This window comes from Centrocercus urophasianus, unplaced genomic scaffold (assembly GCF_019232065.1).
Source record: "Centrocercus urophasianus isolate 14NV4802_14NV808 unplaced genomic scaffold, USGS_Curo_1.0 seq_23, whole genome shotgun sequence".
Classification (NCBI taxonomy): Eukaryota; Metazoa; Chordata; class Aves; order Galliformes; family Phasianidae; genus Centrocercus; species Centrocercus urophasianus.
The window spans coordinates 8,716,695-8,737,621 of record NW_024884789.1 but is presented as its reverse complement, the minus strand read 5'-3'; the positions used below and the strand labels follow the sequence as shown (position 1 = coordinate 8,737,621).

Genomic DNA, 20,927 nt, shown 5'->3' with positions numbered 1-20,927 from the left:
CATCTAGAAGAAATTAGAAGAAGCTATTGACAAGAGGCACTAGAAAAATAAAAAGGTTCCATATAAATAGTTTATCTTCAAAAATTCAACTTGTCAGTGCCCCTTGCAGACAGGTGGACACAAAGGATGTCCTAACAGGTATTGGGAGCTTTGCTTTTTTTTTTTTTAATTGTGCCTCAATGAATCCTTGCAAGACACGAACAGCAAAAGCTGGCTGAAGGAACAATGAGCTGCTTGCCTTTCCCAAGTGCACTGCACACCTACCTTGTAACAGAAAAAAGGCAGCTTCATGGCAATTACCCCAGGATGATCATTTGTAACCCCACTTATTCTCATAAGGCAGACTGCTTCATGCGAGCAGCACAGAAGAGGCTTTGAAAATTCATTTAAATTCTTTTCTCCTTAAGGCCAAAGTCAATTGTTATCTTTACAGCATGTTTCTATAGTGACCGACTGCTATAGCAATACTCAATACATTTCTTTTTCCACATGAGCTTAGAAACTCCAAATGGTATTTAAACAACTTTTTAAAAACTGAGCTGCATGCAGTAAGATGGTCTGGTAGCCTACTTTGTCACTTCAGCTCTCCCAGCTCTGGAGACAATACAAAAACAAACAAATGAAGTATTTACAGAGGAAAGCAAAGTTCTTCATGGCTTACTAACAATTACTTGTAAGTTATATATGAAGGACCAGGAAGAAATGAATTCCCATTACCTTAGAGCAGTACCAGGCTCTTCCTTTCAGGCATGCATTTCATTTCTTCAGCAGCTTTCTGTCTGCTTATTTTGTGTTGGCTACATTACGAGCCAAGAAAGGCTGCTGCACTTGGGACAGAGAGTAATAAGCAAGAGAGGCTTTACATGCAGGTAAAGCACTGCGTTCCCAGGGGGAGATGGCAGCACATTTTCACACTAATGTGGCAGTGAATCATCCCCATGGGATAAAGGCGAAAAACATTAGGAGGGGAATATAGTGGGCTGGAATAATAATAAAAGGTGGATTCAGCTGGTTCAGGTTTTACATATGCAAATAAACAGTAGGAGAGGGGAAATAGAGAGAGACATGTGAGGTAATGAGGAGAAGGAGCAGGTGTATCTATCTTCCTGGAGGCTGAAGGAAGGAAGATATTAAACTGCACTTTCTGGTAAATTGCCACTGCCAGTTATTGACAGAGTTGTCAATTACACAGGATTATTTAGACTGATGATACAGGAAGAAATGGGGATTTAAAATCACATGGGACTAAAAGCAGAGATGGGGATGTGCTGCAGATGATAAATGGAGTGGATTGAAACTAAAAGAGCAAGGAGGCCAGCCTCAGAGGACGTAATTAAATAGCCTTCATTAGCATATTAGAGTAGTGCTGCAATGAAACCATATACCTACTTTCAAAGTTTGATTTTAGAAAATAAATGTTAATTGAGAGGAAGAAAGAGCAAGAATGTTCTACACCGTAAGACTGCATAGACATAGAATGCATTCAGACACTTCTACTTTCCATGTTCAAACAACTCAATTACATACAAAAATACAAAGACTGCCCACAACTAAGATATGAAATCACATCAGAACTTACTGAAATCAGTCAAACAAAACATTAGGAAATGAGGGCAGAGCTTCAGTAAATAGCAGGATTTCAAGCAGTTGAATGATCACGTTGCTTAGAGCAAGGGATACCTTTAGGCACATGGATAAGGGGGTGACCAGTAGGTAAAGGAGGCACTGTTCTACTAAAAATACATTCTGCTGAGAAGTGATAGAATATTTGCCACCACCATTCTGAAAATAGCACTGAAGTGTTCTACTGTGCTCATGAGGAGAGTTGATGGGCTTGGACTTCAATATACGATGTAAAGGAGCCAGGCCTATATTGCAGTTATGGCACTGACATCTTGTTTGGGCACACAAGCCACTTAACTCCACTGTGCCTCTTTGCTGTGTCATGCAATATCTTCCTGCCTCCCAGGCAAGTCATCAGGACAAACATATCAGGGACTCAGATATTATACTTATAACAGGGAGACTACATGAAAACTTTGATGTAAGAGGTCCTCAGACACAGCAACTCCAGAGTTATTTATATTATCCTTCAGAAATAATTTAGATTGGTAATACCAAATAAGTTCTGTTTTCATTACATGAAGGCTTTCTTTGCCATGCTGCTCCCAGAGCAGGCCAAACAAAAGCAGAGAGGAAATCAAAACATTAAACTGGTTACTTTTGTAGATAACCACCAACGACCAACGCACCTTAGACACTACACCTGCCTACCCAGCTCCCAGCTCCATCAGGGTCTGGAGTAAAGCATAACACTGTATTTCAATACAGCATATAGTACATGCCATGTAACACATGGCACCAGCTTCTGGAGAAATTTGTATAACAGCTGTTGTAGCATTCATCTCAGGATGCAGTGCTAGGAAAGCAGGATTCCTCCATCTTCGCATTGCTGTTTCCCATCATGGTAAACAGAAGCTTGAGAAACAAATAAAATCAAAACAAGAACAACCAACCAACCATGAACGTTTACTTTTTGCTTGCTTTGACTTTTCTGCAGGACATGGCACCCCTCTGCTGGGCAAGAAGAGATGAAATGGCAACGAGCTGCAAACCAAAGCTGACAGAACAGTACATAGACATAGGCCCATATGGTCTGAAAAGCAAATGCAAGTAAGGCAATGTATGGCTGGCCATAAGGCTGAGAAAATAAGCAGCTCAGCTGCAAAACATTAAGCAAATACCAGTCACAATTTAGAGTGAGTTCCCCAAACAGTCCAAACAAGATTTTTCATAAAATCTCCTAAAATAAGATACCTTCATGGAGGTGACAAATGTTAGTTCTCCGACTCCAAAAATGATCGTTGCAATATTTAGGATAATAGGAAGCAGAACATTCAAAAAAACAAAAGCTTTTCAACAATGAAAAATGGAACCTGTGAGCTCCAGTTTGCAGCAGATGAGACTAGCTAGAGGAATTGAGCTGTAACTTTCATATATGTAACGTTAGTACTTTTTTTTTTTTTTACTGTAGGTATTAAATATACAGATGTATTTCCTTATGTGTAAAATATGGCAATTGTAGTAAAGATAAAACAATTTCAGACATCAGTGGTGACTCAGATGAAAAAGCAAATTCCTACCAGATGCATGTGTTATCTCATACATTGAACTCTTACTCTGACCGCTGAACCACGTTAAGAAGAAAAGTTCAGTTTTCTCACTACCCTTAAGACTGGGCTACAGTTGTCCATTGTGTTTCAGATCTCTTGTTCTGTTCTACCCATGGCTCCACAAGTTTTGCTACAGGGTAGGATGATGCTCATTTTTAAACTGGAGAAAAAATGCATAATAGTTCTGTTTAAAGTAATGTTCTAGTACCTAACACTTGGGAAATAATGTTTTTGTTAAAAATACAAATACAAAACAAAGTTTGGTAATATTTTTTTGCTCTTTTATTAAAAAGTCATTACATTTGAGATACGTTTTGTAGAGCTACCACAATTATAGCTCTGCTTTTCAGGTAACTAATTACAGACTAGTAATTCTGGTTTTAGCTTGCCTGTGTGATGACCAACCACAGTATATACATTAGCTTTAAATACATTAATTTTAGATACACATATTTAGCATAGTGTGGAACTGCACCCAACACCTGCCACCAGATATTAAAGAGAACACTTCCAGGGTCTGTACCACCCAGACTGTTTTGCGCTTCACACTGTACTGATGCCTTTGAAGCCCATCACTCCAAGCCTTCTACTTTATGAACCAAATTTTGCTGCATTCAGAAACCCTGAGAGAGCAGGGAAGAAGACAAGTGTTACTGACAGAAGCAGACACAGAGCCTCTGTAAACACCACTTTTCCTACCAAACCTACATGAACAGTTCAGCTACACAGCAGTGCCAGTAACAAAGAAAGAAGGAGCAGAGGAGTATAACTTTTCCCAGTCAGTATCCAAATTCCCAGAAGGACCAATTTACATAAGAAAAAAACATCATTCTGTTCACCAAGATGCATAACATTGTTCCATTTTCCACTCTTGTTTTAGGTCAAGTGGAAGCTTCTTTTTTCAGTTTTTCTAATACTTCATCTGGTGTCAGCGATACCAAAATCTTCACCACTTTATCACGTGATTTACCACCCTGCATTAGAAACACACAGAAATCATCTTGCAGAGAATCACCACCAAACACGCATTTCAAAGAAGCTGTGATGCCAATATATCACATAGATACTTAAAATAATTCTCAGTGAGTAGCTATGCAGAATTAACAGGCTTCAGAATTGGTTCATCAACATCCTTTCTTGTTATTTTAAAGATCGAAAGCGATGTCTTTTCTATTCTCCTTTTAAAAACAGCTACAGTTCCCAGAGCATGCCCTGAAATAATGCCTTTCTTATAGGCTAGAACAAAAAGCAAGTTTCCATTATTCTACTGTATTAGCTAGAAGCAAAATTCCAACTGTATCTTGTTTGAGGTTTTACAGAGTTACCACAAACTTTTGGTAGATGTGGACTTTTGGATCTTTCAGCACTGCCTCCAACAGAGTATTAGTTACTCTTAAGCTGAACTCTCCACTTGGTAATATCCACTAAATGACAACAAACTGCACTGTATATAGCATATAAGATATTTGGATTTAAATAGCTGTTATTTTAAATATCATTGACATGTTTTTATATTACTGACAAAATTGCTGTTTTGCATTGGAACTGGCAAACATGCAACTTCGTTTCATTTTGCCTGAAGCTACACATTTGCCAGGATTCAGTAAAAACAAGAGAAACAAACGTGCTACATTTTGATCTATGCATAATAAAAAGTTTGGAAGATCCATTTGGAACCTCCTGAAGGAGAAAAATGTCTTAACCCTGCCATGTGGAAATAAGGCAAGAATTTAAAAATGAAAAATAGTCCTTTAAAGCAGCCTCGACAGTTGATAATGAAAATCAAGCCTTTTGGATAGAAACGTGGTAAGCCTGGTATTATACCAAACCACGCCACACTGGATTGTTTTGTCAGTGTTATCACGAAGCAAGGTAGCACACAGCAGAAAGCAACCAGTACAAAAACCACTCAGTGTGTGCACCTAGCAGATCAGAATGGAAAGACACAAATAAAGTACAAACTTTGACACAGTGCTCCACCAAGAACAAACAGTGGTCTGAGGAAAACAAACACTAGCTTGTACTTATGTGGACACTGGAGGACTGAGTTAAGAAGGTCAGAAAATGTTGGTCCCTTTCATCCTTAGCTCTGCTTAGCATTTATATTTATTAATTAAATCTGAACAACTCCTCAAGGCAGGAAAACTGTAATTTGTAAAATGTTGGCAGAATTAAAGAATTTACCCAGGAGTCAGGAAAGAAAGAATCAAACCTCAGCACCTCTACCTTTCCCCAAAGCAGGGCTCAGTTCATTGATCATACTGCCCTGGCCATCTTTTAAAAGACTTCTCCAACTAGTGCATTAATTATAGAAAAATAAGAGGCACCATTTTTCATTGAGTCCTCACCTTCACAAAGTGAAATTAATTATTTATTCAGCGTGATGAATAAAACAGTTTCCACCTAACATAGTCAACACATGTCAACACACAACACAGCTCATGTGAAGAAATTCCTAAGGCCCAGCCGTGACAGTGATGTTTCCATACACTCTACTTGTGTGCCACAGGTACTTGTCAGAAAATACAGAAGCGCCTTCAAAAAATGAATGCAATTTTTTTTCCCTAAAATGCACCTTTTCTGCAAAGCACAAATTACGTGAGCTGAATTTGAAATGGAAACAAAAGGCTCTTTAAGAGCCACAGAAGGCACGTCCAAATACATTTTTGAAAACACATAATTAGAACTATTTTGATTAAAGATCTCAAGATCAGCTGTGGTTCTTCTTATCCCAGTTTTCTTTCCTTAGCGAATCACCCTGTTAAGTCAATTGAAAGCTTTTCAAGTGCCATTTGGACTGAGTTTGCTGTACTCGATGAATAACATTCCAGAGCCTCGAATTTACAGCGCAACAGAATAAGACTGAAAGGAAAAAAAAAGCAAAAAAGCAAGAAAAAAAAAAAAAAAAAAGTACCTTCTCTAAAATAACGTCACTCTTCTTCACTTGTAGCACCTTGGAAAGGTAGCGGCACAGCTCCGCGTTCGCCTCCCCTTCTGAAGGCGGTGCAGCAATAGCCACACCTACCGCCTCGGCTGTCACATCTACAACGAGGAACGGAACAAGCGTTCAGAGTGCCTAACTGTCATTCCCTAGAAATGGATGTTCATGCTTTCAAAAGCATCTTAATTTAAGACCCCACCAACTCCCATATCTGCGGGCGACTCTGCGTCTTTAAAGCCCTTAAAGCTGTTGGCAGCGCAGAACTCTATGCTTCCAGCACAAAGCGCAGCGTCGGACAGTCGCGCGTAACCGGTTCCGGCACCGCAGCTACCGGGCGCAGCGCTGAGGCTCCCCGTTGTGCTGCGGGCGCAGCGCCGCCTTACGCCACCAAGACCCGCAGCCACTGGCAGCGCGGGCGCCGCGCACCTGTGCGAAACACAGCTCCGATCCGCGCGCGAGCAGCCGGCTGTGCGGACGGCGTTACGTGCAGGAGAGCGAAAGAGAGCCGCTCGTCATCCGAACGCAAGTCGATAGCGCGGCTCCGCCCGGCCACGCGCTCCGCAGTTCCGCACGGCGCCGCGTGCCGCGCCGCGTGCCCCGCTCCGCGCTCCCGGCCCGGCGAAGCCCACCTGTCACGGCGCTGCGGCGGGAGCCGGGCTTGGCGCGCACCGAAACCCTGACGCCGCCGTCGCCCGCTGCCAGCACCGGCCCCGCGGCGGCGCCGGGCTCGGCGGGCTCCTTCCCGGCCGCTTTTCCCTGAAAGAGAGAAACGGGCGTGGGGACGGCCGGCGCGAAGCGCTGGGCTCCGGTCTCGGCCGTCCCGCCCGCACCTTCCGGGGCATGGCCCCGCCGCGGGCCCGTAGCGGTGCCGCCAGCCGCTGACGGAAGCCGGCCAGGGCCGGCATGGCTCGGCGCGGCCCTTCCGGGAACGGCGTTAGCCCCGCCCCTCTGCTGCGCATGCGCGGCACAGCCGCTCCACGCGGAGGAACCCGACCGGAAACGATGTCTTCCATGGCCTGCAGCAGATGACCGCAGAGCAAGTTGCACGCAAATAGGCCACAGCTGATAATAATTCTTTAGTATTAGATTATTGCCCAGTCAAAATAATATCATAACAAGGCTTGTATTCCCGTTTTCACATTGTACATTTTCTTATAGGCACATATGTATATACAGTGGCTATTTCCATAACCAGCTCTATGTTCCAAAACAGCCCTTCTTAATTAAAAGAGATTCTGGAAAGACCCATTCCTTGCAGGATTTGCTATAGCATTTCTTCACTGCAGCTGCAGATACTGCCTGGAGTTCTAAGTTCATCAACGCTCCAGGACTCATTCAACAACTCACCACTGATAGCAATATGAATCCAGCTTTGCTGATGTACTTGGAAAAAAAAAAATAGTAGTATTTCATGTCCACAGGGTCATTCCAAGGTTATTTTACAGAGAAGTGCAAGCTGGGAGTACAGTAGCAGAGGCACTGTCTTTGTTAGATGAGTTGAGGAAAAGGTGCAAATGAAATTCATAACCAGTACGTATTTTCCAGTTCAAGAAATGAATTCAACTGTATGAGAAACAAAGGGTTCAAAATACAAAGCCATTAAATCACAACATACCATTCAAAACAATCTTCAGTATACAGAGTACTTACTGCACACTTTGTTAAAAGGAAAAGTTAAATTAGGTTCCACCAACCACGACGCAGATAAAATCGCTTTCCTGGTACCTCTCAAACAAGTCAGTTCCGCTTTTACACATCCAGGTCATTTCACAGCACTGCCTAGCTCACTAGGGGTGACCCTGAAAGTCCACTGATATGCTGACATGTAGATGATCGTATGAAATTATGTATAAAATATTATTTCTGGAATCTGTCCATCTTCTATCGATGTACCATTATTGTTACCTGGCGAACTATAAAACACAAAGCATGTTTTGCTAGCAGTAGGAGATTCGTGGATTACTTTCTTCAATCCTTTTGTTCCATAGTGGGAATCAGGACCCTGAAAAACAGCAAGAGATTAGCAGCAGAATGGAAATGCAAGCACGACCCATACAATACTGAAGCTTAAACACCACTGACTTAAATCATTTTAACAGTAAAAATGTTTGTATCCACATAACAGAAGTTGCATAACAAGTTACAGATAACAGAAACAGATTCTTTAAGTCTAAATAAAAAAGGTTTCTCTGACAGTAGATCTAAACCACTTGGTTTTATCCCACTAATAATGAATAAACGTTTTCTCATACTTCTCCTTGTCATACAAGTTGTCTATATTCTCATTTATTCTCCCACTTCAGATGCAGCACTTTTTTTTTTTTTTCAATCCACTTGACTTTGATTTCTGAACAGGGAATTATCTTTAAAATAATTTTATTTATAAAAATTTTTTACAGAAAACATTGAATGAGTCAATTTTCCTAGGACAAATCATTGTTTTCCTCTATTTTAGCGTTGGCATATAAAAGCAAGAAAAGAAAGCTCTGTCTTTTTGATTACAACTGGTCCTTAACAAAAGAAATCAAACAAGTTTTGATAAAGACAGCTGCCAGATTAAATATTCCAAATAGTGCATTTGCCCACACAGATCCACAGTGACTTCCATTAGGATTTATTTTAACTCCTGTAAGTGGGAAGTCACACAGGATCCAGTCATAAATTCTGTGCACAGAACAAAGAGAAAGCAGCTTTAAAAGTTACCACACAGTTTAGCTACTGCCTCCTTTCCACACAACACCAAGAATAAGACCCCAAGACGACACATTCCCATCACGAAACAGATAAAAGATAAACCTTTGCATTACTATAATGTTTTACTTTATACTGTTAAGCATTCTTACTTTTAATGTTGCACAGGCTGTGTAGCAAACTGTTGGCAAAATCTCTATAGGTTCTTTGAACATAACTCTGAATGTATTGGCAGTTCCATCACAGCTAAATCCAGTATCGTTTTGTCCTAGAGTTTGATTCTTCTCATAATCAATTATCTGCAGAAAAACATGAGAACTGTGCTTTTACATTTACAAACTTGCAAAAGGCTCTCACTGTATGCACACTGGAACATTACAAGAAAACACTTGCCTATTCCACCCAGTTTAATTACAACAACAGTGCACCTCAGATTAAAAGGTAGCTTTAATTTCCTAACAGTAATACTGTGAGGGCTGACCCGGCCTTGTGCTGAGCCACAGATTCTGAGTTTTACACAGGCTGTCCATTCTGTATGCCCAATCTAGCCCACAGTGCCACACCAACCAGGTTAAAGGCTTTGTCTGACAGGAGATAAATAGCTCTTAAACCTTTAGCATTTGACCTTAATAATCTACACGTGATCCTGTAACTTAGATTTGCTGATCTTTGCACACCTACACAGCCCGCATGAGAGAAGCGCATGAGGCAGGACCTAAATGTTTCACTGGCTGTGGCTCATTCAGTAAACAAGATTTTACAGATGAACAGTCAATGACGTGTTCTTAGAATAAAGCAGGGACTTGTTCTTCCATGCTTTACACTGTTTATGTCTTTATGTTCACATCTCATATTTCTTTTGCCTTCAGTTTTACTGGCAAACAGGAGTCACTAGCCAGGACACCACAAACAGCAGATATCACACTTCTCATTCCATTTCTAATCCACACTGCTGAACATTTCTTGGAGAAGTAGGATATCAGAGCTTTATAGTAACATGCACATTTCTAATGACTATTCCACTAAAAACTATCAACAACAACAACAACAAAGTCCTTCTTTCAGGCAAGGTATGCTCCCTGAAACAGGGTTTCATGGTCTTTTTTTCCATCCGCAATCAAAAGAAATACTAACAATTCTAATATTGAAGTAATATTCCTTTAACATAACAGACTGGTGTGATTTAACCTGGTAGGCAGCACAGAATTCCTGTCCTTAAGTACAAAACAGAGCAGTAAGCATCAAACAGGAAGCAGAAGACAAACTGCCCTTTAAATACAACATGAAGAAATAAACTGAAACAGAATTACCAGCAAATACTAGATGTCTATCAAATAAGGTGGGGACAAATAAGATGGGGAGTGTCTGTTCCTAACTGAAGTCACAGGTTCTTTCACAAATTTTTCCACACACCCAGTAAATCAATGCAGTGTTGTAATGCCAGGCTTTGACACGCACAGCACAGAGTAACAGTGCAGCTGCAGAAAGTTAAAACTTTGTTAGAAAGCTTAGAATCAAACCAAAGCTAAACTCAGTAAGAGAATTCAAATGGATTGAAATTCCATACTTGGAAGGGGAGGATACAGTGGTGGATCAACATTACTAGTAGGCAATCCTCAGCACAACGTCCTAAGAGAGATCAGACAGGCTACAGGAGCAGGAAATACAGTTTTAGTGGCGTCTTGAACTAGCCTCTCAGACTGGGCAAGTGTCACATCAGGACACGAAGCAGGGGGGACATTTTTAGATACTATCACTGATCGTTTCATGAGCTTGCTCACCACTTGCTCAGTAGGAAGAAACACAACCCTTCATTTGGTACTGAGTGATTAGCAGGATCAGATTTAAAATTTCATAATGGAAACACTATGTAACAGTGTCCATAATATACTCAGAGTCAACATTCCTACACGAACAACAAAATCAAATCTACCACAGCTGTGCTGAACTTCAAAAAGGAAAATAAGGAAGCTGGCTCAAAAGAAGCTAAAATAAGAGTCTGAGCTCCATTCCCCCACCATCCAGAACTATCTCAGTAGGGAAGATTTAGTGCACACCTCTCTTCTACAACCTTCTCAGGAGTCTGCCATAGGTGAATGCACACGTTCAAACACGATCAGATCCAAAAGAAGGATACTTTACCCACCGCTCTCACAAGTATTGCTCCCCTCTGCTCATTACTTCCTCCCCTACAAACGCAAGGTGTCCTAGCATTTCTGGTCACACTTTCATAAAGCAGTATTACTACCTACGGCACTTTACAGTGAGAGAGCAATACTTCCCACAGGACCCAAGATGCGAGCATGTCCTGCTTTCATGAAGTAACACAGTGCCATCTTATCTTTTTTCTAGTACCTTCATGATGACACAGTGGGCTTTTTTAGCAGACTTTTTTGGCAGTCATTACATATGTCAGTAATTTCTGACAGCTGCTAATGACAAATGCAAAATTATTTCCTGAATTACTAGAAACATTATGAAGAGGACAGACTTAATGCACAACTGAACCGATTGTAAAGCTGTGAAATTCAGTTACAGACAACTTGCAGGAATTTGAGGTTAGACCATAGGAGTATTCTGCAGCACAATTCACTGGGAGTTACCAAACTGAAAGACCAAACCAGCCCTAAGAAATACCTATTCTGAAAATGACTCAAGAATAGACTGAAAAGGAAGGTAAGTTTTATACTGTTCTTACGTTTCCCCGATCATCCAGTTATGACTGTTGGGATTAAAACAGGGTAGACTCCTGACCTATCAGACTGCTCCTACTCTATCCAAATATACTCCAAACCTTTTGTATTAAGCATAGTTTCTGCTTATATAAGCATATATAGAATACACTGTACCTGTATATTAACTTGGTAGTCTGTGGGTCCATGAATAGATCCATATAATCCAAATCCCACTATGGAAATTCTTCTGTTAACTGTGAACCTAGTAAAACAGAAGCCAATAAAGGAATCTAAGCAACAGTGATGGGTCTGTTAACTTGTTCCCAGACAAGCAAGAAAGACTCGCACTGTAGTGTAGAAAGCTAACCAAGAAATAGCACTGCATTCATATTTTCAATAGTGTTCTGCATTGAAATGTCAATAGTAAGGAAAAGCCCCACCTTATTAAGGTATCAGCTTTATAATGTGACATTTTGCCACTGGGCTTTAAAAATAAATTAATAACCTGATTTTTTTTTTTTTTAAGTATTACTGGAGTAAAAACAGATCAAGACTTAGTATTTCAAAACTGCATATGCAGCAAACACTCCAGGACTCCAGACTTTTGAACTTGGTTCTCTGATACATGTTTGTTACTATATCTTCTGCCAAAAAGCAGAAATTCAGTAATACCCTGCCTTTCTTCCCACACTTCTGTCTCTCGTTCAAATAGTTTCCAAAGCCATACCTGATGCGATCACTTGTTCCACTGTAGCCCCAGCGACTCTCCACTTGTTGGAACCTGTTAATGCTGCATTCTTTTCCTCTGAGGCAACATCTTGGTCGGTCTATATAATCTACTTTTGGCTTAGGATTGACAGTAAAATGTAGAAAAAGATTTACTACTTCCCGATCTGACAAGATTCCTGACTGAGCAGGGCCTGCAAAAAGAAAAAACTTCTAAGGTAATTCTAAGAACTACTCCAACTGTTGTATTCAAACCACATTTATCTGCAAACCAAGGATGATGCTAATATTTTCCATTAGCCAGGGTATATTATATACAAGATGTTTTGCTTTCCTTAAGATTGCATCACAATGCTTATTAGTAAGGTGTTAATAACACAATAGAGCATTAAGCAACTCAACACTCAGACCAGCAGTGCAGAGCTATGGTCTAACAGTAAGACAAAGAATCCCAAAACTTACCTGCTGCAAACTCTTCAATAGTCATTAATGGAAAACGGATTAAGGAAAGAGCTCTTCCAAGGACCTTCTGTTTGTTTCCAAATGTCACAGGCAGTTGTTGTCTTTGACATTCAGCCTCTGCCCAACGAACAACAGCTCCAAAGAGTCTACTTTCTCGAATACTAAGGGTATCTCTTTCTAGAACTGCACACAATGTGTCTAAAGAAAAAATGTTAACAGATGTACGTCACTATTCATCCGAACAAGTTCTACATATTTTAAGTAATCTTAATACAGAATTTCTAAAGTTATGGCAAGATCAAAACTGGCAGCAATCATGTAAAGTGTTAACATGATGTTAATGTACACTAGGAAAAAAACCAAATCACCTATGACAGCACTGTCACATTCTCATCCAAGTACCTGTCTGCCAGTCTGCATCAACTACAGACACACAAAGCAGTGGTGCACATACAGCCAGTTTAAACATGCATGAAAAGGATTTTAAACATTGACACATTTGCCTCCCGCAAAGCTTGAAGGAGGAACACAGGGTGGGAGGAAAGGTGCATGCATTTTACAGGAGCAGCTTCTCCTGTACTTCTTATTCACTGTTGCATTCCATAAACAATTTAAGCAAAAAAAAAAAAAATTCTATAGGCCATTCAACATTCAGTCTGTCCAAGTTTTCCTCTCAGTTCATCATAGATGATGAATCTAAAAAGCTGGTTTTGCATTCTGAACCTGGTGTCTTCAGAAGTTTTTATATGCCCTGTATTTGAGCAAGCCATGTTTGCTGTCATGAAATATATATCAGAAATGCAGGCTGGATTTGAGATTTATCAAGAGTAGAGATTAACATTCACAGTCTGGGTATCAGTCCACTGAACACAAGTTAACAGCGACTTTACAAGATGTTGAAGCAGCTGGAATGCCTTCCTTTTGGCTGAGTTTGAGACATAATCTAGATGAACTGAAGTGAAATGTTATAGAGACACAGTAACAATCAAATTTAACTAAACTGATTTATCACTGCTGACTTTTTGTAAAAGAAAAAACATTGAAACCAGAAGAATTACAAGCAGAATTTCAAACCATTTTAGATTCCTTTTTTTTTTTTTTTTTTTTTAAACACAAATTCTATACATTGCGTCCAATTTGTGCAACCCTGAAAAGAGAAACAGTGTGTAGCAACACAACAGCATGATTCCTTTGGGAAGTTTAATGCTTAAGACACAAGAAGGAACTTACCTATATCAATATCAGTAAATCCTTCTGCACTTATTGCATCCATAGTGCTTTTGTCTATCGTATCAAGACAAAGACTAGCAAGCTGAGGCTCATCAAACAAACGAGCCTAAGAAAGTAAAGTACATCTTCAGTTAATTTGCTGCTACAAGCATCCTGCTGATAAGCTACTAATTCTAGTAAGCAAGTATTTTTTTCATCTAGTATAGGTCTAGAATAAAACAGGATGATTTCTCTACACCTTGTGGTTCTATCTTCCAGGGCACTTAAATTCCAAGAGGAGTACATAATTGAAAATATACTCCATCTGGGTTTTCCTTCATGTTTGCATTTTTCATTTCATATAATTTTAAGAAGTAGACACCAAATCTGTCACAGTAAACTGTCTTAACAAAAAAACAAACAACCAATTGAGATATTCACATAAGCTTAATAAACTGAACCCATCTGAAGCATCCCAATACATCATATATTAACAACAAAAAAGGTTTTATTCTTTTCTTCCTCTACATTAATATCACTAGAAGCCAAGAAAGTCTGTAAAAATGCCAACAAAACAACAAAATTATTTTCACACAAAAATTAGATTATGTGATGGTAAACCCACTGTGAAGTAATACTATATGCTCACTTCCCCCCAAACACTAATTTTCATAGAAAACCAAAATAAGCTTAAATTTACCTACCTGAGTGAGGAGCATGAAGGCATTATCTGCTCGGAGGTGCTTCGTTAGAAAATCTACACAGTGTGCTTCCAGGGCTGGAACTGCATACTTCTTTGCAGTGTAAAGAGTAGTCATGACTGTTTCTGGACCAATTTGAACTTCATCTGAATAAAGAAACCTAGAAATCAATATACAAATATATATAATAAAAACACATCTTGAGGTGCACATATCAACACATAACCCTCCATGGCTGTATTACTTATCTCAATCTACTGAAATGCACATTAGCTTCATTGCAACTCTTGAAAAGAGTGTCAACATCTGATGTGATAACTGTGTGCCTTGTGTCAGTCACCATTCTCTAATGCTCAGAAGGAAATGGGAGTACAATTCTAAGAGATGACCTTGACTCTTCTATTCTTGCTGCAGGCAGCAACAAGAAAAGCCTTGGCTTCTCTGCACTGTTTGAGGCTGCACGATTTGTTGAAATTTTTGCATAAAGAAGCAAACCAAAGGATAAAAGTTTCCATAAAAACAGGCACAAACCCCTCTATACTGAACAGCTGTTACTTGAGACCAGGTGAGATAAGCTTTGTTTTGAGGCTCTGTATGGAAGAGACGATTTCTTAAAAATAACCTTTCTTACAATGACAGATGACATTGAAGATAACCTTATCAATATTTCATCAGATTTACAGACATTTATCCATGGTACATGGTTCTGCTCCCAACAAACACAGGTGATTAAATATAATAAACCAGGACATGTTTTTGAATGCATGAATTGCACAACAAAGGGCAAGTCTTTTCTTTGCAGTTCTTTGTATTTTCTTTTCAGACTTCCTAAAAATAAACGGGAAACAATAAGCTGAGATGGAAGAAATAGGTTCTGATGCAATAACAATCACTTTGTGTTTAACAGAAGTAACCTGTGAAAGCAACAGGCTCACAGTGCAGCAGGGGGAGATCTAATTCTTTAAACCAAATTTACACCAAAGCTTTTAGAAAGGAGTTTAACTAAAGGTGAATTGTGTTGCTAGCATTTCAGACAGTACATTTAAAGCTGATCCATGCATGCAGTTCTGTGCATTTTATTAAATACCAGAAAAGCACATCAAGATTTTGGTTTTAAGATTTTTAAAAGCCTGCTTCAAGAAGTCCTAATCTTCCTTTTATAGCATTATGAAACTTGGAGTCAAAACTATGTGAGTCAAAAATTAACGGATTGCAAAAAAGCTGCATTATATCTAACAAAGGGAAAAAAAAGTTAAATCACCAAATTGTTTTTACAACACAATTTTGATTTTATTCCTGAAGTGTGTACAACATGCAGCCAATGTATGGATTGGTTCACTTTCTGTACTTCCTTGAGAATTAGGGTACAGTTCCAACCTGCTCTTTTCCAATGCTTCTTTTCCCTGTTTCGCAGGCTTTTGCCCCATCCAATCGACACACAAAATACAACTACACAGCCAAAATAGAGGAATTCAAATGTGGTAACAGTGAATACGCACACAAGCTTTTCATTCAAGTGTGTTCTGTTAGCCACAGGACGTTCTGTCATCCCATGGAAGACACGCTTGAAGCTCTATGCTCCCATCTCTCTCCTGCTGTGCATGCCTGGACACACTAAGGAGACACTCCCTAACCAGAAGTGCGTCAATAGCAAAACTAATGGGACTTCAGTAGCTAAAGTTCTGATAACAGAAAGTCACACAGCATCAAATCCATCACGTTGACCTCACCATCTCTTTCTAGCCATGGACCAACACTGGCATAAGCACCGATGGGAACAGGGTATGTGACAGTGCAGACTTCTGAGCTAAGAAAACTTACACTATGCACTGCCCAAAGATTTTAAGAATGTCACATAACCAGGACTTCTTTGTCTTCACTCTTTCAAGTTCAATACTTCAAGTTTTTGACAATGCCAATACTTCTCTGCAATTTTCACAGCCGGAAGTCCTCTGCAATTACTAAAAAGTACGGATCTGCCAAGCCCAAAGGTAGCTATAAGAACTGTTATGTATGGTAATAAAGTGCATTGTGCTTATTGTATAATCCTGGTTCCTTTTAGTATATGGATGGATAATCACGATGCATTCATCTGCTCATAAAAAAGAACTCTAGGTGTGTCTTCTCTGTAAAAACCTCCCTGCTCATGAGCCAAGAGCTCCATCTCTTTGTTGACACTTCCATTCATGGCATGCCTGAACTGGCACGACTTTGTGTTAATGCTGCTGTTCTTCCTCCACTCAGCGCAGTGGGGTTGAACATCACTTCTCCTGTAAAAAAAAAGGGTGCAACTGCAGCCAATACAAAATTGTGAATAAATATATCCAACAGAAAAATTGAAAGGGTCGTCAAAATCACCTGGTGACTATGAGGTGTTAAAATTCTTCAGTTTCTAGCCACTAGTAAATTATCTCCAACAGTTTTTGCATTGCTTCAGTACTTTAATGGCCAACAGCGAGAAAAAAACAGGCTGTCTTACAGTTGGTGTACATTAAAAACAGCATATATGGGCACAGAAGTCCAGTAGCAGTCTGTGTTGAAGATCTCAAGTATCTTTCTAACAAACGTGTTATATTTACTCCAGTGTTAGCTTGGTGTATATGTATCAAGGCTCCAGTCCAGAGCAAGAGCACTCTATAAAATACTGAAGCTCGTACTAAAAAGCTGCCAAGCATTCCATACCAAAGACAACACCAAACCTCAGCCATTCTAGCAGTCCATCAGTCTGGTGATGTTTAGACACGATACAAGTATAATCGTACTTACACAAGTCCCCTGGCCATTACCAGCTCTGCAAACACAAGGTGGCTTTTGTTTGCTTCTAACAGCGACTCTGCACTCACTTCTACTTCTTAGCCTTACTCAGAACTCTCCTGCTACTGTGCTTCTGCTTTTAATCAAAAAAAGCGTCTCTCATTATATCAACTTCTCACTGCTGGTGGCTTTTATATATCTACACACACACACGTCACAGTGACTTACTTCTAACCTTTGAAACCATTATTGCTTGGAAGACAACTTCCCACTACTCAGCACCAACCCCTCACCTTACATTTTGCCACTCCCTCTTGGCTATGAAAGCAGAAAATACAGTTTGTTTGCTATTAAGCAACAGTCACCATTCTGTGGATTTTCTTAAAACAAAATCAGTTGCTGCAAACCTTGTTTCCCTAATTGCTAAAGCACTGTGTGATTCTTCTTCTCACTGTTCTCACCTCAAAACAAAAAAAGAAAGCTATTTTCTTTCCATTACAGTTTAGAGACACTACAAATTTCCTTCCAGGCAATAATATTGCTATTTTCTAAATGTTAATTACGGAAATCTGCTTAGTGCATTTTAGAGAAGTTTTGCCAAGCAAAAAAAAAAAATCCTAACGTTGAGCAGATGAGTTGTATGACCACACCTCAGCAACAAGCCTGATGCACAGAGAAACTACGAGTAACTGTGTCTACGATTATTTACCACTATGCTGGGTAAAAACAAAATGCAGACAGGTTTGTGGGCACGAGAAGTAACAGAACCTACTGTGGTCAAATCAGAAATCAGTACCCGTTTTGCATGCTTTTTCCTCATCACTGCACTCCTGCTCTCACTTGTGTGACTTGTGCATCAGACCAGATAACTGCGTTCTGCAGTGTGCTCTCTCCAGCCAAAGGTATCTGAAAAGTGTTGACTTCAAAAGGGATGTCAACTACTTTGGTAAAGTGATACAATTTGCTCTGCCTCTGAAATATAAAAAGTTCACTGCAAGAGAAGTGGCGGTCCTGCATGGAGCCAGGAGTGGGATGTGATGATTCTCACGGGTTCCTTCCGACTTGGAATATTCTAGGATTCTACGAGTACATTTTCAAAGCAAACTATCAAATGAAATGAAAAGCTCAGCACGACAGTTTCAGTTCCTTCCCGGCGCTGCTCGGCGGTCGGGCAGCGACAACGGAGATTACCGAGTCACTAAATCCCATCACCGCACCGCAATTACATCATCGAAAAGCCCGACGAGGCCGCTCCTCTCGCGGAAGGCAGCGCGGGGAGCGGCAGCAGCCCGCAGGCCGCCGGCAGGACGCAGCGCCCTCGTCCCGACTGCGGCCGGAGCGCGGGCAGGATGCGCGGCGCTCCCGGCCGAGGCCGAGCAGCGCAGACGGCCAACCCGAACCTCCCGGCTCCGGGGCTGACCTGAGCAGCGCCAGGAAGGCGGCGGGCTCCACGTCGGGCAGTTCGATTTCGGCCGAGGTGGTGGCCATGCCGCCGTTAAACATCGCGTCGAAGACGGCGCTGCCGGCCGCCAGCACGAAGCGGTGGGCGGGGATGCGCTGCTGGCCGGGGCCTGGAGGCGCTGCCCCGGTTCCTCCGCCCCGCGGGCTGCCCTTGCCCACCACGAAGTGCACGTCGCTCAGCAGCTCGTTGGAGAAGAGGAAGGCGAAGCGCTCCCGCAGCGAGCCCTTGGTGGCCTGCCAGTTGTACAGCGGCTCCCGCTGCAGCACCGCGCCGCTCTCCGCGGCGGCGGCACCGCTCGTGGCGGCGGCGGAGGCACCGGTGGCGGCGGGAGGCGCCTCCACGGGCGCACCGCCGGCGGCGGCCGCCATCACCGCCCTGAGGGGCCGCGCCGGGCCGAACCCTCACTCAGCCGGCGGCACGAGCATCTCCGCCGCGCGCCGCGACGTCAGCAGCTCGCTGCGCATGCGCCGCGACCTCTCTGCGCAAGCGCGCGACGGAACCGTTCTCGCCCAGCGGGGGCGGCCATGTCCGCGTGTGGGCGGCGGGAGGGAGCGGGTTGTGTCCGTAGGCGGTTTGGTGAGGGCGGGTGCTGCCCTGCGTGTCGCGGCGGTATGCTGCCCGCCGGAGGGCCGAGCTGGGCCGTGCGAAAGCGAGAGGGAGTGCCGTGCCGCGGTGTGGAGATCTGTCTTGGTGCATTAACAGGCAAAACAAGCATGGGCGCTTCTTTTAACTATTTGTGGAATAACATTAAAATATGGACGTCTGTTGGGTGTGTGCGTTGTGCAGTTTATGTATAAAAGCAATCGAGTCGGTGTGTGCATCGAAAACTTAAAGGCAAATGAGGCCAAACAGCCTCAAGGCACATGGCCGGGTGCGTTTATTTTCATCGGAGGCCATCGCATTTAACATCCTCGTTCCAGCAGTGGCCCAAAGTTGTGGATTAACTCGGCAAATTCTGACAAACAGAATAAGGGTACTGATTCTATACGTTTATGAGCTTCAGGTACGAAAGCGAGAAGACAGACTCGGTTGTCCTGTCAGAGCAGGCGCTGACCTTAGAAACACAAGGTGGATCTTTTTGCCATCTGCTGGAGCTTTGGTGTAAATACAGCAGCAATTTAAATTATGGAGCTGAAATGTATTCGTCACAGCTCCTGACTTGTCAGCATTTATGGCAGCGTGTGGCTAAAAGAGGAGTATAGTATGTCACCTCTCTGCATTTAGGTTTATTATTAGGACAAAACTGAGACCAAGAAAATGCGGTGTGCTTCTCAGAACGAATTTTAGGGAACCTTAGGCAAGATGGAAGCGATTTAAATGGGATAAAGGGCACATGAAGATATAGTATACCAACCATACAGCAGCAAGTAGCACAGAGGCTATATTTAAAAGTAAAGTCATGCTGCTGACTTGGAAGAACGAAACTAGCACCTTTGTGTTTTCCTTGCCTCAAGGCACACATGGAATGGCAAGGAGGCAAAGCCCAGATTCCCTCCAATAGCTGAGACTCTGAAAATCCTGGAAGCTGTGAAGCTTGCTGCTTCGTTGCCATATACCTGTTACATTCAGGGGAACCTGAAGAGACCAGTTTGAGAGCTTGTTTTAGGGGAATAAAGTGCCAGCTTTTTATGAAATGAATCAGTTGCCATGGGAACTGGAAAAAAAAAGCATGAGGGAAATGGTGACAATGTGGATGGATACATTATTGTCTGCGAGTATTTTTTTTTCAGTCAAGGGATGACCTGGGCATTAGTAAGTTTTCTTCACTGTTATCTTTCTCCTATCTTTCTATGATCGTTCACAGGTTGGTTTGTCACGTGGGAGCCAACATTTGTGACTGCCCGGCTTACAGAGAACTTTGTGAAAATGTGAACACGTCATGAACAATGTCAGTAATACGCTGCATGCTACAGAAAGCTAATTAATATGGAAGAGGGCTGAGGAGAAAAGAGGGAAAGGCTAATGAACAAAAAGGATAATGGTTGGGGCAGCCTCGATCAGAGGAAGAGAAAGCTATGCAAGAGAGAAAAACTAAGAAAGACCTATGAGACAGCCTAAGAAAGGAATAAAAAAGTTGACACTGAAAAATGAGGGAACAGAAATGAAAATAGTATGAAAGAAATCCGGAGTCTT

At 41.7% G+C, this 20,927-nt stretch overlaps 2 protein-coding genes across 2 annotated transcripts; both read right to left on the bottom strand.

Moving 5' to 3' along the window:
- Positions 1-3,432: 3,432 nt before the first annotated feature.
- CUNH15orf40 (chromosome unknown C15orf40 homolog) lies at positions 3,433-7,127 on the bottom strand. The gene is made up of 4 exons (XM_042824489.1): positions 6,945-7,127; positions 6,744-6,870; positions 6,088-6,215; positions 3,433-4,147 (listed from the first exon to the last, which is right to left on the bottom strand). Exons 1-4 carry the CDS (start codon positions 7,125-7,127, stop codon positions 4,055-4,057), a joined length of 531 nt encoding a protein of 176 aa, XP_042680423.1. The 3' UTR covers positions 3,433-4,054.
- A 50-nt stretch (positions 7,128-7,177) lies between these two features.
- Positions 7,178-19,162, bottom strand: BTBD1 (BTB domain containing 1). Its single transcript, XM_042824488.1, has 8 exons — positions 18,753-19,162; positions 14,582-14,738; positions 13,899-14,004; positions 12,669-12,866; positions 12,208-12,400; positions 11,655-11,742; positions 8,958-9,104; positions 7,178-8,116 (listed from the first exon to the last, which is right to left on the bottom strand). Exons 1-8 carry the CDS (start codon positions 19,160-19,162, stop codon positions 7,958-7,960), a joined length of 1,458 nt encoding a protein of 485 aa, XP_042680422.1. The 3' UTR covers positions 7,178-7,957.
- Positions 19,163-20,927: the final 1,765 nt, after the last annotated feature.